We start from the raw sequence: 16,494 nt of genomic DNA, 5'->3' as shown, positions 1-16,494 counted from the left end.
ATGTAATGGTCCAGGCTTCTGCAGTTTTTGTTGTAGTTGAATACTGTTAATAATATGAATTATCCTTTACCAGCAAGAGTCAATTTAACTCAGTTCCAGACCTTTTAACTCATAACAGATGGATCAGAAAGTCAGGGTTAGAAAAAGCAGCTAAAATATGACAGCATGATGTAAAACTTCTATTAGCACAAGACTGTGTTTCTGGGTTACTTGCTGTTTGCTGTCCAAGTGGCGGAGCAACCTCTTAACCCATACACATACAAAGGCAGCACTTCAATTTATACACATTGTTTCTAATTAACATAGGTATCTGGCAGCATCTGCAATTTTGAGTGTGACTAATGTGCTATTATTGTTACCCACTCATCTACAGGGACTTTGGCTCACAAAAAGTAAAGCAACTCTGTAGGCTAAAACTCTCCTATTTACCCTTTTATCACATATCCTCTTAGCATGTAACACAAAATATTAATAATTTCATCCAAGAAATTAAAACAAAAGAACAAACAGTTTAAACGAATTAAACCCTGTACAGTACTGGCTGGATTTCAGCCAAAGCCATGGAATGTTGGTAGCATCTCAAAGAAAGCCACTTCGGGCTCTACTAAGGAGACAACGCCTCCCGTTTTTCATGGAAGGGGCTGTCGCTGGGCAACACAATCGTCTCCTTAGGGCTTTGGCTGCCTACTCGGAGGCCACAACCGACTCTTTGCCCCGGCGAGCCTTCACTGGCACTGCGCGAGGAAGCACCAGAGCTGTGCCTCCGTAGATCCCGGAGAGGAACAAGGGGCCGAGAGAAATCAGCCGTGCGGAGGGGCCTGAAACAGGAGGAAGGAGATTGACCTCAACACGGTGAGAGCACAGCACCCCACCCCATCCCACCGCTCCAGGTAAGCGATAAGGCATCGCACTCAGCGGTGCTCTGGCCTGCGGCTCCGCCAGTCTCCTGTTGCCGCGGCAACGCGTAAACCCTCCCGCAGGCACTCCCCGCGCGGCGACTGATTGGTCAGAGCGGCGGTGACGCGCGCGGGGGTTTTATGGTTCTCAGCTGGAGGGGAAGTGGCTGGAGAGGGTGAGTCGTAAGCTCGCAGGCAGGACGGAAGTCGGCGTTGCCGCCGCCGCCATGACTTTTAAGCGGAGCCGGGACCGCTTCTACAGTACCCGCTGTTGCGGCTGCTGCCATGTGCGCACTGGCACCATCATCCTGGGCACCTGGTACATGGTGAGAGCCCGGCGTTGGTGGCACGGCGCCGCTGAGGGGGCGGTCATGGGTGGGGGGAGGGAGACGGGTGTGCAGCGCGCATGCGTGGAGCTGGGGCTTTGCTCAGCTTTGGTGCGCAGGTGTGGGACAGCGCGCGTGCGGCGGGGCGGGGGTTTTGAGGGGGCTGTGGCGGGGTTGTGGGGGTGGGCGCATCGGGGCTGCTTCTCACCGCAGGAGTTGTCCCCACTCGGGAGTCGGCTGTGTCTTGCCAGCTGTTAAGACTGTGCCTCGTGCCGCTCCCGGCGGGGGAAGCTGCACGGGTTTCCTGCAGTCATCCGCGTGATTCGAGCCCCTCTTCCTTCCCGGGGTGTGTTTCGGGCTTGCCTAACACAGTTGTTCCCCAGCGGCCTCATCTGTGGCGGCTAGGGAAAGAAAATAATGTAGAAGTTCAGGGCATCTTAATGTGGCTCTCTGAGGGGTTTTGTTACTATTACTTTTCTTGGATTGGAGGGACAGGGACATGTTATGTTTCAAGCAGTCCTGCACTTATCCTTCGTAAGACAGGAGATGCGTGGGGAGATTGGAATTTGGGTATGTCAGGGAAGTTGTGGCTGCCTCACCCCTGGAAGAGTTGAAGGCCAGGCTGGATGGGGCTTTAAGCAACTTGGTTCAGTACAAGATGTCCCTGCCTGTGGCAGGAGATTGGAACTAGATGAGCTTTGAGGCCCCTTCCAACCCAAACATTCTGTGACTTTATAATTCTAAGATGTGGTTCCCCTGAGTAGTGTTTAACCTCTGAGAGGAAGGTGAAGCTCTTCAAAATGAGCATGGCTTCCACTTGTTCCAGTTCCAGTTGTTTGGTACTCTGTATTCTCAACACAGAGGGGTAATACAAACAGATCTGATTTCCAAAACACCTCTTGTTTTCTGACTGGTTGGTGCTTTTTCTGAGAGGGTGCTGTGGTGGTGGAGCTGATATGTTAAAGGAATATTTTTGCAGTAGAGTGAAATACTGTTTTCACAATAGTACCAGCAAGTTAAGGCATGGAGCGTTAACTTCTCTTAGTTCTCTTAAAGGTGAGCTGAGTTCCTCTTTACTGAAGTCATTTCCTCATTTTTCCTTCCCCTTATGCTCATGGGCTGTAAAAAATGTGAAGTTAGTTTAAAAGTGTTACATCATACCTTTTCTGTTCTCCTGAAGCTGTAACCAAAGCCTGTATTCTCCTTTATCATTCCCCAGATTGTAAAAATAAGAAAATTCTGGATTTTCATGCCTTGATATAAAGGAGCTGTGTACAGAAATTGCTTTTACAGGCAGTGTGGGGGTTTGAAGTTTGCAGAGTTTATGGTTTATCTTCAGCAAATACATGGATAGAGTCTTTTTTTTTTTTTTTTCATCTTGGTAGTTCCACTGATTTAAAAAAAATACAGACGAACAATAAAATGGCAGGAGAGTGGAGTGGAAGAAAAAGCAAGGTGGGTGGTGGGAAGTGTACCAAAACTCTAGGAAAGGGGTTTTGGGGGTTTTAGTTTGGTTTGGGTTTTTTTGTTTGTTTGTTGGGGGGGGGGGTGTGTGTTTGGTTTTTTTTCTGTTTGTTTTTTATTCTGTTTGTTTTCTCCTTTTTCAAAAGGAAATTAAAAAAAAACCCAAACAACATTGTGGTCTTGATTAAGCTCTTTTAGTTTGTGTAAAATAGAAAAGTAAGGTCCGTTGCAGTACTGGACAGCAGACTTGTTCTGGTAACCTGCAGACACTCCAGAAGTTTTACCCCGTGCTGGTGGAAGAGATCAAGAATACGCTTCTGTTACCTCAAGTAAAAGCATAAATTGTTAACAGTGAAGAGGCACCCATTCTTGTTACAAACCTTCTGCCTTCCCTACTTTAGTTTTCTGCTTGCAGGAGTATCTAGAAACCCAGCAACTTGGTGGAATGGTGGGCAGGGATGTATTTTCTATGGCCGCAGACCCAGTAGTACTTACAGCTTCTACCTCTCTTGCTGTGCTTCTGTTGCATCTTGTTGCTTGGATGCAGTACCTCTTCCTCCTTCCTGGGTCTCTGCAAGTATTTGTAGTACTTATGGACCGACAGTGGAAAGTTATGTGGGTCATCGATGAGGCTTCAGAGCTGGAGCAGTGTGTGAGACCAAGTATTGCTTTGTTCTCTTGTAACTGCAACAGATTCAGGCTGCTAGAAGGGAAGGACATAGTGAGTTCAGGGTAGTAGTGTGCATGTTCACAGCTGTGCTTTTTCTATAAACTGTATCACCTTAACTACGTATTGAAAATATTTACCCATTTCTTTCCAGCTGTCAGCTGGGAAAAGGTGATAACTCTTAAGTCTGACAACTGTTAGCTGATTGAGCTGAAATAAGTAAGGTCTTACCATGAAGCCTTAGGTGGTCTTGCCTAATGCTTTAAATCAGAACTCAACTATAATTCATACCTTTTGAAGGCCAAGTATGATTTGGACAGTGGTAATTAAACTTACTTTTCTGCTGACCAACAAAAAAATATTAAATGGCCTAGGGCATGTTAAGGTAATTAATGCAACATTTAAGTGTGTCACTAACTTCAGTCTTTCAGACACTAGCTTGTGATAAGTATGTCTAAATTAATTTAATAATTAGTGCTTGAAAGTTGTAGTGGGACAAATAGTAGTAACTCTTTTAGGGTGGGATTTTTCATTTATTTGTGGGGTTTTTTTGAGTTTATTTTCTGTTGGTTTGTTTTGCAAGGGAGGTAGCTTTTTGGTGGGGGAGAATGCTCAGTTCAACAATAGCTTCATGTTACTGAAAATCTTGGTCAGCTTTTATTTACTGGATAGACTATGTTCTTGTGCTGAGCAGTCCTGAAGGGATTTGATACCAAACACAAAATGGAGTTGCATAGCAGTCTACTCCAGATGTTTTTAGTAAGATAAGAGTTTTGGCTACTTAATACATGTGTGTTATTCTTATGTAACAGTTTCTTTAGGCATTTTCCTATTCCTTGCTTATTTGTGTACTTACAAGCCTTGCATCTAAATAACTTGTCTCCTCACTAATCCAATTATATCGCTGTCCTTATTGTGTACTTTAGTGAGTCTACAGAGACATATAAGGTGTCATCTTACAAAAATGTCTGCTGCTGATGCTGTGTTGTCGAACTGTGTGTTTTAAGCATGCTTGGGTCTCTGTGCTGTTGTTTCTGATAAATACATAAAGCTGTATGTGCAAAAAGATGAATTAAGAATGTTTCTAGCATACTCATCCTTAAGTTCCTGTGCTAATATAGTTTGGTTTACTCTGCAACACCCGCTACTGTCTGTGTAGGAAGGAAACAGAAACCTTTCTATTCCAAGCTCCGTAATTGCAAATGTGTGGTTTTGGAGTTTGTTTCTTCCTGTAAGCTTTCTTACTAGGCACAGTGTTTTCCAGAAACCGGAAGCATGAACACTGTGCTAGCAAAAATCAGATCAGAGTTCAATAAACACTCCAAAAGTACTAGCATTGTTTCGGAGGGAGTGGCTGTTTCGTTCTGGCAGCAAACTTCAGGGATGGAATCAAAATGATGCAATTGCTACTGGTTAGCAGGAGGGTGAGGAGGATCTCGAGTCAGTTTGTTTACTGAACAAGATCACCAGAAATGAAGAAATGTAACTGGTCCCAGTCTAATCTTGAAAGTGCTAGAAGGTCTGAAGCACCCCATTTAAAATTATTTTTATTATTTCAGTATAGTTAAAAACCAGAACAAACCCCCCATCTTGGTTTGTTTCTTCAGAAGCATATTTAAGAAAAAACACAGGGAAAGTCAGAGATGAGAAAGATGAGAAGGTGGAGTAGTGTAAGGCAGTTTTCTTCGTTCTTGCTCATAAAAGGGAATAAACAATTTATAAGTTGAATTCTTGTTTATGTCCAAGACTTTTAGTTATTTGCAGCTCTTGAGGAAACCTGGACTTTGTGCTCAGGCCTCCAGAGAGACAAAGCACTTGCATAATTGGGTTTTAAATGTATACCATGGAGATACAGCTCACTGATTGAAAAGATAATGCTTATCCCACAGCCGTTTGAGTTCTGATCATATGGGGAGCTAATATTTCTGTTACCAGTTTGTAACAAAAAAAGCTGACTTTCTATTTTAATACCAGATACTGTATTTTTTAATTTGATATAAGCTACATGAAACTTTAAGATCAGTTATGCCAACTATAACGGCAAAATACATTTCTTAAATTACTACAAAGCTAATTTTTTTCATCTTAGTGGAGTAATCTTTTGAATAAGAATTTGAAGATCCATTTTGTACTTCATTTTTCTCTTTTTTTTTTTTTTTAACTTTCCAACAAAAAAGGCTAGGTTGGAGACTGCTGGGTCTCCTGAGGTATCACCTCAGAATAGGGCACTGTTCACCAAGTTGGATTTGTCAGCTCTTAAGGGGATGGTGGTTATAATCTTGAGTTTACAGTGATGCTTACCTGTGCTGCGAGTTTTCTGACTTCCCCATGTACACCATTTGTGAACATATATTTTATTCACAGCGAGTATGTTCGTTGAAGCTCTGACGATGCCTTGCAATTCAGACCGTACTCTTCCTGCTAGTCACACTGACTATCAAGTTGAAACCGGCATTGTGGTCTTGCTATTAAATCAAGCTTCTGTGAAAGTTGAAATCCATATATTGAATATGATGAATTGCTTAGTGCTGTGATGTGATTGACAAATAGTAGTAATGGAGTCCTGGAAACCCTGGGGTGTTTATTGGCAGAACTTTGGGTTTCTTGTTTTTAAGTTACTATTTTTATTCTCTCTCACTGTTTGATCCTAATAGATTGGATTTTGAACAACTCTTTAATTTTCTGTTTTCCTTCATGCCATTTCAGGTTGAGAAAATAATACTTAAAACTGCACTCAGTAACTAGTGAAAATTGCAGAGGACTTCAGTATGCTAAATTAGGACCATGGATAGAATGAAAATAGGATAAAAAAGCAACAAATGCAGGATCAGTCTCACCATTCCAAGGCGTTCAGGTTCTTCAGTACTTCTATATTAATTCAAGTGCTGCTTGCGCTTTGCCTTGAGGCAGACTGCCTATCATGGCAGTAAAACTTGGTATTTAAATAATAATTGAATTTTGTCCTGAACTTTATCACTGTTTCAATTATAATTTTGACTGTGTATAAACAATAAATGAATGTGCCTCTTTGTGTTTTATGAAGTAGAAATCGGTGCTTCAACTGCCAGAGATCTGAATCTTGACATAGGCTTTTTAAAACAGGTATAGAGCAGGAAGTTGCTTCCCAAAGTGTAGGTCTTTGGTTTACTTTGAGAGGAGGAAATAGAAGCCTTGAAAATACCTTGAGAGCAGAAAGCCAGAGTAGAGAAGGATGAAATGGGAATAGTGAGAGGATGTAGTATTCTATACATTTGAATAATGGGGAAGCAAAATACAAGATTTAGACAAGTGGCAGATGAACAACTTGACAGTAAGCCCTGAAGTGTGTTGTGAGGGGGAATGCTTGTTTCAAGGCTAACGATGTTGGTGTCTAAACTTAGTTCTTCACTGGCAGCTGTACTAGTTACTGTGTTTTTTTACATTCTAAGGCATAAAATGGAGGATACAAGTGGCTGAAAGTACCTGGAATTTCTAATAAGTTTGTATAATACATGATGACATGATAGCATTTCTACAGAGCAATCAGCTTTGATTTCACTGAAAGGTTCTTCTTAGCAGAAAGAGTAAGCAAGCTTATTGCCGTGATAGCTCTAAACCTTGGAGGGGGCAGAAGACACCCAACACACTAAAACTAAACCAAACAACAAAATCCTGTTTAAAGGGAGGGGTGGGGGGAGGGAGGGGAACCCAAAAAACCAACAAAAACCAAAACCTGGTAGCAACAGTGAGTTGATGGTAGGAACTGTAAGTCTTAAAAGCTAAAACTCCTTTTAAATGGTCAAAAGGTTTTTTTACGTTACTGAAAACTTTTGTAACTGTGCATAGCCACTACTGCTATCATTAACTCCTGGAACCAAGCCAGTGTAAGAAGAACTATCTGGCAGATATGTGTAAGTTGTAAGAAAGTGCAAACCAGTTTGGCTATTTTCTCTTGAGGCTAATTGTAAAAGATCTTGCTGGCAATGCCTGCACTGAATACTGATCAGCAGCTTCAAAATGCCACCATTACACTTCTTTTTGTTACGCAACCTTTGGCATGTTTCTCCACATACTAGTAACAGAAACTGTGCCCTGTAGGTCTTGAATAGGTTATAAATACTGTGAAGACATGGGTTTTTCCCCCCTGTCCCCCGAATCTTCAGCTACTTTTGATTCTCTTGAGCTTACTAGTACTGAAAGCATTTCTGGTATTTAACAAAATGTGAGGGGAGAGACATCTGTATGTGCATTCACTCCTTCTTGTATTAAATTATCATTTCTTGGAGGAAACCAAGAAGCAAGCTACATTTGATCAGAGCTATAGTCGAAGTTATTCCTCATGTTCTCGGTATTTACTGTGTGATGCTTACACATTGCCTCGTTCCGCCTTCCCCCTCAGTGCTGTCTTGAGAGAAGGGTACAGTACCGTATTTGTGCATTGAGTTAACTCTGCCTTTCAATTTGTTGTAGAAAGCAGAAACCTTCCAAATGTTCCTTGTTGCATCTGTTTCCTTCCTGGCCTCTTTAACTGTTTCCAGTTTTCTGGTTCACGGATCTCTGCATTCATCATGCAGCATTTAAACTATATCATTTGCTCTCTACAGACCCTGTCCATCCTGTTTATTTGCAAAGTTGTTTAGTTGTGATTCATTAAAACTAGCAAGAGTTCAGTGCTCTTCTGGGTGTTTTGATAGTAGTTTAACTAAAGCATCTTGAAAATTTATTCAGTTCTGTGTTGGGTGGTTTTGTTCTTTTTTTTTTTTTTCCCCACATACAGGTAAAGCAAAGATTCTTTCTAACTAAAATAAAAGTTTTATTAGTGTGTCTTTGAGAAGCTCATAGCTGTTGCAGCATAAATAACCTTTAGGTACCTGTGATCCTTCTCAGGTGGTGAACTTGCTGATGGGCATCTTGCTGACGGTAGAGGTGACTCATCCAAATACAATGCCAACTGTTGATATCCACTATGAAGTCATCGGAAATTACTATGCTTCTGAGAGAATGGCTGGTAGGTGTACAACTCTGTTGTCTGATTAGAAATAAAACATGCAATATCATGGTGTAATTGCCTTACACTAGATGTGTAACATGCATACAGCTTTTTTATATGGTTGTCTTGTTGTCTGAAGTTCTTTTTAATTATTCTGGGATTGAGTTGTTCTACGGGACTGTTTTGAGGGTTTGAGAGTTTTGTTTTATATTCTTCATGTTAATTATTCATGTTCTGGCTTGAGGAGCTCTCTCTGTTCTGACCTGTGACTGTATCTCGCGTTTGCTAGTAATGAAATGAGAGTGGAAAAGGGCCAAACACCTCTGCCAAGATTTCAAATGAAATTAAAGCAGATACATGTAAAATGTCACACATTCAGTAATGACTGTTGGTGTTCTTGGTAGCCTTAAGCTTATATGACTAAAATACATTTAGTGTAAAATGGCTATCATGTGCTTTTGACTCTAGGATTCTTGTTTCCCATGTTAGGATATAGGCCAGAGGGGTTTGTATGCATGAAGGGATATTACAGTTTTGATTGTGCCATGTGGATATTGTGAGTAACAGTACTTGCTGCTTATGCTGAGTACTTGGGGTTTCCTGATCAGTGCAGTAAATTTTGGTCATGGGAGGACCTCCTTCTTGATGCCAGCTGTGTGTGTAGATATTATCTTGTACTGAATTGGGTAAATGAGCACTTCTGCATTGTATCTTCTCAAATCAGTTGCAGACTGGAAAGTTATGATTCTCAGATAATCTCTTTCAAGCGTGGGAACCACAACAGTTTGGCTTCAGCATTGCTAAAAACATTAACTTACCACATCTATAGACTCTCAAACTGGTTTCTTTCTCCATGTTTAAAAACATAAACTGTGCTTGCTGAATGAGAGTATAATCTAACTTGTGGAAAGCGGCTGTGCTTCTGTCATCAGTAATTGTGATGCACAGGGAGAATCTTTATCATTCATTTTCCCTGAGTGTCCTGGATTCTGCTACCACTTGGCTTCTGTTCAACTGCCTTTTCTTGTAAATAATGGTATACCTTCCATGCAGTGATTTCCTGTTTTCCTTTTTGTTACTGAAGGAACAGTGCTACTCCTGCTGCCAATGACTGAATTATATAATCAAACCATCTTAAAGTGTAAAGGTTGATACTGGGCTGGCTTTACTTAAAATTCTTTCCAGTTGTAAAGATAATCACCCACATAACTTTAGCACTGACATATATTGCAAATCAGCATCTTTATGTTGTATTACTATCAGTCTGTGTCAGGCTTCTAACTCACGTATCTGAGCTTTGTTCAGCCTTTTGATTAAGGCAGAGGGATTTTTACAAATGCCTTCTGGTTTTCTTGAACCAGGTCTTCTCCCATTGATAAAGGTGAGACTTACCTGGTTCTGCTGCTGCTCGTTTGCACAAATGTAACTGTTGAGAGCAGAACCTAGTGATGGTAGAGCTCAGGTATCTGTCAGATGCAGCATGACAGCTACAGGAAATGACTGATTGTTTTTCTTTTAATGCAGAAAATGCTTGTGTTCTGTTTGCAATCTCCCTCCTCATGTTCACAATCAGTGCAATGATGGTGTATGGTGCAATCACTGTAAGTATGTTTATAGCCCCTGGTTTAAAACTTGCTACTTGAATTTTTAACTATCTTCCAGAATGTCACTATTTTTCCTTTATTCCCCCCGCTCCTTAGCATCGTGTAGGCTGGCTCATCCCCTTCTTCTGTTACCAGCTCTTTGACTTTGTGCTCAGCTGTCTAGTTGCCATCAGTTCTCTAACATACCTGCCCAGAATCAAGGATTACCTGGATCAGTTGGTAAGTGTTTGTTCAGCTTCAGTTGATACTTTACATGAAATTAAACTTTGGTTTAATTGTGTGACTGAGCTATAGTTACTTTCCTGTGCCTAAGACTGAGGAATTCAGACTACAGCAGCCACAGGGGGTGAGTGCTAGGGTGGTTATGAGAAGGAGACCTTAACAGAGGTGGAAGTGCTAAAGGTGTGCTTGTTCCCTAGAAGGAAAGCCAGTGAGAGTAAAGAAAGAATTGTGATGGGAATTGTTGGTTTAAACTGTCTTAGCTGCATTTGTACTCAAAACAATAACGTTCGTGACCCTTTGAGCAGTGTGGTTCTACCATACTTTTGCTCCTGCAGATTGAAAATGTGTTGATGCTTATTTGGTGGGGAAAGGGAAGAAAAGCATAGATAAGGGTAGCTATACAGGATCCTACACAGTTATGGGATGGAATCTGAGATTCTGAACATTCTTTTTACATTCTGCATGGCTCTTATTTTGCAACAATATCTTCTAAGAAAACTGTAACAGAGTTTTCATTAACACTGCCTGTATTTTAACTGCAAGAAGACTCAATGGGTAGAATATGCCAAGTTAATGGGGGTTACAAGTTCTTTCTGGCTGGTGTTTACATTTTTCAAGTAGATGTTAAAAAAATTACTTTTTAAAACAGATTAAAAAGTTGTATTGGAGAGAGGCTTTGTTACTGTGGTCAGGGAAACAGAAGAGTGAAACTCACAAGTTGTTTTAGCTCTTCTGAACCTTGGGGAAATTTTTGCATTCTACTTTGCACACAACTTACTGTTGCACTGACAGGAGGTAATCGACATGTAACTCTCTGAAGACTTGTAGAGGACCACAGGTACAAATGTTGTGCTACAGCTGTTAAAAAGGAAATTTCATGGATATTTGTATCAGCATGGGGTTGAGGAAGTGAGTAGGGGCATAGTACAAGGCTGCAGTATAGGTAGCCCTTCTCTGAAGTGAGCTATACTTGAAGGACAGGCAGTATGAATACTGTGCTTCATGGGAGGATAAAGAAGAAACTAGTGAGAAACAGAGCTCTTTGTTTATGGGAGAGTAGTTTATGCAAGAGTTTGATTGCATTTGGTGTGACATTTGGATGTTCTGTCATATTTGTTACTATGCAGTGTTCATGCTTATCTGTTCCCTTTCTCTTACTTCCTTACTTTTTTTTAACTAGCCGGATTTCCCTTACAAAGATGATCTTCTTGCCTTGGACTCCACCTGTCTCTTGTTTATTGTTTTGGTGGTCTTTGCTTTATTTATTATCTTAAAGGTAAGTTAAAACTTAACCATGTGTCTGTTCCATGAGTTACTATATAAAGATGTTATCAGTCTGAGTTAATTCCCAGTGCTTGATGTTGTCGCTCACTGTGCCTAACAAACCAGGGGTGAATGTTTTGGAAGGAAGGCAGTGGAAGGAGGAAATGCATAGGTTAATTCAGAGCTGCATCTTTCTATCTACTGAAGGGTGATATTACCAGTTATTTTCTTATTGAAAATCTAAATACAGAGGCATTCATTTGAATTACAAAAACTATTGTGCTGACAAAGCAGGTTAGAGAAATGAGTTGGTAATATACATTGGCCATGACAATATTCCTTTATTGCATTCATATTGTATTTAAGAAAAAATGAAGTAACAAAAAAGAATTTTCCTAATCCTCTATACTTTTTCCAAGAGGAATGTCTTGCTGGGGGAGTGGAAGCCTAATATGGTAGAGTTTTGTAGTGATTAGAAAATTCAGTACCTTGTGTATAACCATATGCTAGCCTGACAATGAAAAATTGAGAGATTAATGTTATACAGATGATAATAATAAAAATGTAATACGACAGGATGTCTTTCTGCAGCAGTTAATGTGAACTGAAAGTCCAGGCTACTCTGCTCTGCTATCTTCTTGCCTTTCCCAGTTGTGTGTTTGTGCTCTCATTTTCTCACTGGTAGCTGGACAAGTAGCAATGTTATCTCAGGGATGAGTAGGACTGTGCTGGTTTATCTTCCTCCTCCTCCTTGTCTTCCTCCTGGCAAGTTTGGACTGATATCCACAGAAGCACAAGCCAGTCGAGGATTAATTCAACTAGCACTGCAGAGGCAGATACATTAGCTGAATTCTTTTGCTAAAACCTGTGGCTCATGCTCTGAGTCATTGTTACAGCAGAAGCTAAATGCATGGCCACATCTGGGAAGTGGCAACTGTGCTTTGGGGATGTGTTGACTAAGTTGATTTATGCTCCTTTATGTCATATGAATGTAAGCCAGCATCTAATTTCTGAATCAGTTCATTTGTATGAGGTGTTTAAAAAGAGAAATTTCTCTTCTTTTAGGCATATCTAATTAACTGTGTATGGAACTGCTATAAATACATCAGCAACAGAATTTTGCCAGAGTTAGCTGCCTACCCGGCTTTTGAAGCTCCTCCACAGGTAAAACCTCTTTTTTGAGATAAAAGGAACCTATATCGTTTCATTTTGAAGTAGAAAACACACTGTATCATGTACATTTACAACCCTTTGTCCAGCTTTGTAAACAAAGACTAGAAAGATGGGAAAAAAAGCTAAAGCAGCTGATGTTATAGTGGGTTATTTTTTAGTTACAATCTTACAGTGAACAAAGTAGGAGGCTTTATAGAGAGGAGTCTTTGAATGTTCTTTTAGTGCAGCTTTCTGATGGCACCAGTCAAATTCTTCGTTGCTGGCTTGCAAAACCAAGAGGTGGTGGGGTGGAATGGATGACCTTTGGTTAGGTTCAGCAGAGCAGTAAACACCGTTGCACCTTCTTCCACTTCATCACTATCTTACTGAAAACAGCAGCAAGTTCTTCTTAAACATTTACTTGCAACAGAGGATTAAGTTGCTGATGGGGCAACAATGCTTTTGTTCTTTTGTTTGTTTTTTTTTTTCCCTAAAACTTTACGTTAATCTCTTCAAAATGTCTTCTCCTCAGTATGTTCTGCCCACCTATGAAATGGCAGTGAAGATGCCTGAGAAGGAACCTCCACCTCCCTACATACCTGCCTGAAACAATTTTTATGTTGATTAACATCTGTACCAGCTTCCTGGGGGTTTTGTCTTTTAATCTTGCAAAACTGCTTAAGTAATAGAAATATTCAGGGCTTTAGGAGCAAACTGTTCTGTTTAAACTGTTTGATACAAACTTTACAAAGCAAAACACATCTGAGAATGATTTTGTTTGCTTTAATTTTTGTTCTCCTTAATGCTGTTAAACATTTTATTGCCTTAGGGCCTTATACTGCAAGGATTTATGCATGTGACTAACTGGTGGCTTTTAATAATACCAACTGAGCCAATCTGCGATTGAAGTTAGCTACAATTATAAGTGTCTGCAGGATCATGCCCTTAATTTATATAATTTTTTTTGTAAAGTAGGTCATAAAGACAATCTGGTCGTGCAGCAATATGACAGTTTGCCTTTATCCAGTTTCTGGAGGGGAGCAGGGTTTGAATGTGGTATATATGCGACTTTTTTTACTTTGCACTTTCCTGATGTTATCTTGCCTTCATTGTGTTTTTTTTTTTTTTTGTTATCCCATGTCTTGAAACATAGCAGTTTTCAGGAAGAAGTGAGGGTGGCACAGGACATCTATTACCATGTGCTCCAAATGCAAGAAAAATTAAATAGAAATGTGAAGATGGTTGCATGCTTCTAATCTTATATGTATTTTTCTCTTTGTGATAAAGGATACTTAAATAAATCTTTTACAAAACATTTACCAGTAGCCTCACTTGGTTTGTCTGTTGGGTTTCAGTGTGCTGCAAGTGGTCCCACATACATGCAGCTTCATGTACGTGAGCTTCCTATGGGTTGTTTAGTGGCTGGTCTCTTCTTCAGCAGATGTCTTCCTGTGGGTGGAGAATGGGGATTCCCTTTGAGGTATTATGCTCAATTTGCAGCCTTTGCAGGTCATGTACTCAGTTGTCTTCTTGTCTGGTTGCTACTTACACATAAGCTGGGAAAAGGGAATTGTACTGGAAGCTTCAGGCTCTCAGGGCAAATTTGATGTCTGAAGAGCTCAGGCATTAAGAACAGGACAGACACCCAGAGGGACTCCAGTGTGGTTTACACTGGAAAATGTCCTAAGTTACTGAATGGATGTTCTAAAAAAAGAAACAAACGACAAACTCAACTGAACAACTTCCTACTCTTCCTTCTCTGTAGTTAAGAAGTTAAAAGATAACTTGGTGATCTGCTAATGTATCTGAAGAAAAAATGGCTTTCTACACTGGAAGATAAAAAGGGAGTTGGGATAAAACTGGGAAAAAAAGGATTCAAATATCTACAGCACAAAGATTGTTGGTTATTCCAGCCTGTTCAACCATGTCTCCTTTCTGTTCCCCTAACATGTCTGTAAGTTCCCTCTGTCCTTACCGTGCCATCAGTAATAGTTTCCTGAGTTTTCCTTTCACTGAAGTTTTCCTTTACATGCATTTTCCTTTTACATCTGTGAGAGCACATTAAGCCACGGTGGTCCAAGGACCTTGTGCTGCTCCTCTGGCACCACTTGCCCTTCCAATCACCCTGTATACCTGCCTCTGTTGGCAGAGGTGCTCAGTGTCCAGGTTTCAAAGGTACTGCACTGGGGCTTACAAGAGGACCCCATAACCAGGGAATCTGCTGGCCAAGCACCTTAACTTGGGGAAGGTGGGGGGGGTGGGGTGTTGGTGCTGAAAGACCATGTGAAACTGAAGTGGTATAAGAAACACAGCTGGAACTGCTGGGGTCATGTGTTGTACTCGTGTGCCCATCTCAGCATACACTGTGGCCACAGCCCATCTGCACCAGGGAAAATCCCTGTGTGTTACAGAAGGAAGCTAAAGCCTTGGTCTGTCCTTTGTTGGCTGACTGACCATGAATGGGCATCAGAGGACTTCAGTGGGTTGGGTATGAGCAGAGCCTGATGGGGGCACTGAGGCTTCCTGAAATACAGCAGGGTGATCTCACGGGTGAGCAGTATTTGGCAGCAGCGGACACTGCCTGAAGTTGCTGTGAGGAGTGTGCATGTGCTGTTGCTCAGAGCTGCAGCTCCCTCCAGGAGATGAAAGCTGGTTTACTCTACCAGACCATGTTCTGTGGCTTTCTGTGTGAAGGAAGGTGTTCCCTCTCCCCTGATGCTGCTTGCAGTCTGTGAGTGTATGATGGCCTCATCTACCAGGCAGTCAAGACTACTTGCTGAAGTGGGGCAATGCCTGCCTGGGGCGATACTGTTGGTGGGTTGTGAGGGTGTGTGGAGTCCTGTTCCAAATCATAGAACAGTTTGGGTTGGAAGGGACCTTAAAGCTTATTCAGTTCCAGCCCCCTTACAATGGGCAGGGACACCTTCCACTAGACGAGGTTGCTCAAAGCTCCATCCAACCTGGCCTTGAACACTGCCAGGGATGGGGCAGTTACGGCTTCTCTGGGCAACTTGTGCCAGTGTCTCACTAACCTCGTAGTGAAGAACTTCCTAGCGTAATCTTAATCTACTCTCTGTCATGTTAAAGTCATTCCACTTTGTCCTGTCCCTACATGTCCTTGCAAAAAGCCCCTCTGCAGCTTTCTTGTTGGCCCCTTTAATGTCTCCCCAGAGCCTTCTCTTTTCCAGGCTGAACAAGCCCAACTCTCTCAGCCTGTCTTCCTAAGAAAGGTGTTCAGCCCTCAGAGCATTTTTGGGGTTCCTGTTCCTCTTACAGAGGTTAAGGGCAAAATGGTCGCCTGTGTCAACTGTGGAGTCAGCAAAGGTGTCTTCTAAAAGACTGTGCTGCAGATTGCAGTGGATTCGTGACCTAAATCGTGCTTTCCTTTACAGTTTGCCGCAGCTTCCCACAGGAACTGGCAGATCTGCAGCGCCAGAGACCAGACAAAGTGCCGTAGGTTAGGTCTGACAACAGGGGAGGTGGTTTATTGTGCCTCGGTGATCACGCTGTGGGGGTTTTCTCCCGTTCTTTGCAAATACTGGCCCAGAGCTAAAGCCTTAAAACCGGAAGTGCAAAGTTGGCAGATCCTGATCGAATGATTCCAGCGCTGGGAGAAAGGCCGCGGTTCTGGTTCAACTCCCGCTGCTCCCAGTTTTGAAGTCTGTCTCCGCCCTGGCGCTAGCTACCAAAGCCGAGCTCCGATTCCCCCAGCCCTTCCTTCCCTCCCGGGGCGGGGCGGGAGGCCGAGGGCAGCACCCACGGGCGGGGCAGAGGGGGGCAGTCCTCAGTCCTATCCCATGCCGTGGCCCCTACTGCTGTCGGCAGCTTTAAAGGCGGCGGGGAGGGCGGTGGCGGCGGCGGCACTATGCAGCAGGCGCTCGGCATCCTCGGCTGCTGCCTGGCACTGCTGCTGCTGCTGCCCGCGGAGCGG

The 16,494-nt window shown here is 42.1% G+C and overlaps 1 protein-coding gene across 1 annotated transcript; it reads left to right on the top strand.

Annotated features, from left to right (window-relative positions):
- The first annotated feature begins 1,075 nt into the window (after window positions 1-1,075).
- LAPTM4A (lysosomal protein transmembrane 4 alpha) lies at window positions 1,076-13,882 on the top strand. The gene is made up of 7 exons (XM_061460911.1): window positions 1,076-1,222; window positions 8,220-8,340; window positions 9,847-9,923; window positions 10,023-10,145; window positions 11,329-11,424; window positions 12,477-12,575; window positions 13,096-13,882. Exons 1-7 carry the CDS (start codon window positions 1,124-1,126, stop codon window positions 13,168-13,170), a joined length of 690 nt encoding a protein of 229 aa, XP_061316895.1. The 5' UTR covers window positions 1,076-1,123; the 3' UTR covers window positions 13,171-13,882.
- The last annotated feature ends 2,612 nt before the right edge of the window (window positions 13,883-16,494 follow it).

The sequence above is a fragment of the Pezoporus flaviventris genome, unplaced genomic scaffold, assembly GCF_033815535.1.
Source record: "Pezoporus flaviventris isolate CSIRO_AGI_PZ_B2104156 unplaced genomic scaffold, CSIRO_AGI_Pfla_v1 ptg000031l, whole genome shotgun sequence".
NCBI lineage: Eukaryota > Metazoa > Chordata > Aves > Psittaciformes > Psittacidae > Pezoporus > Pezoporus flaviventris.
Note: the sequence above shows the minus strand (reverse complement) of the source record. Positions and strands in the feature narration are given on the sequence as shown.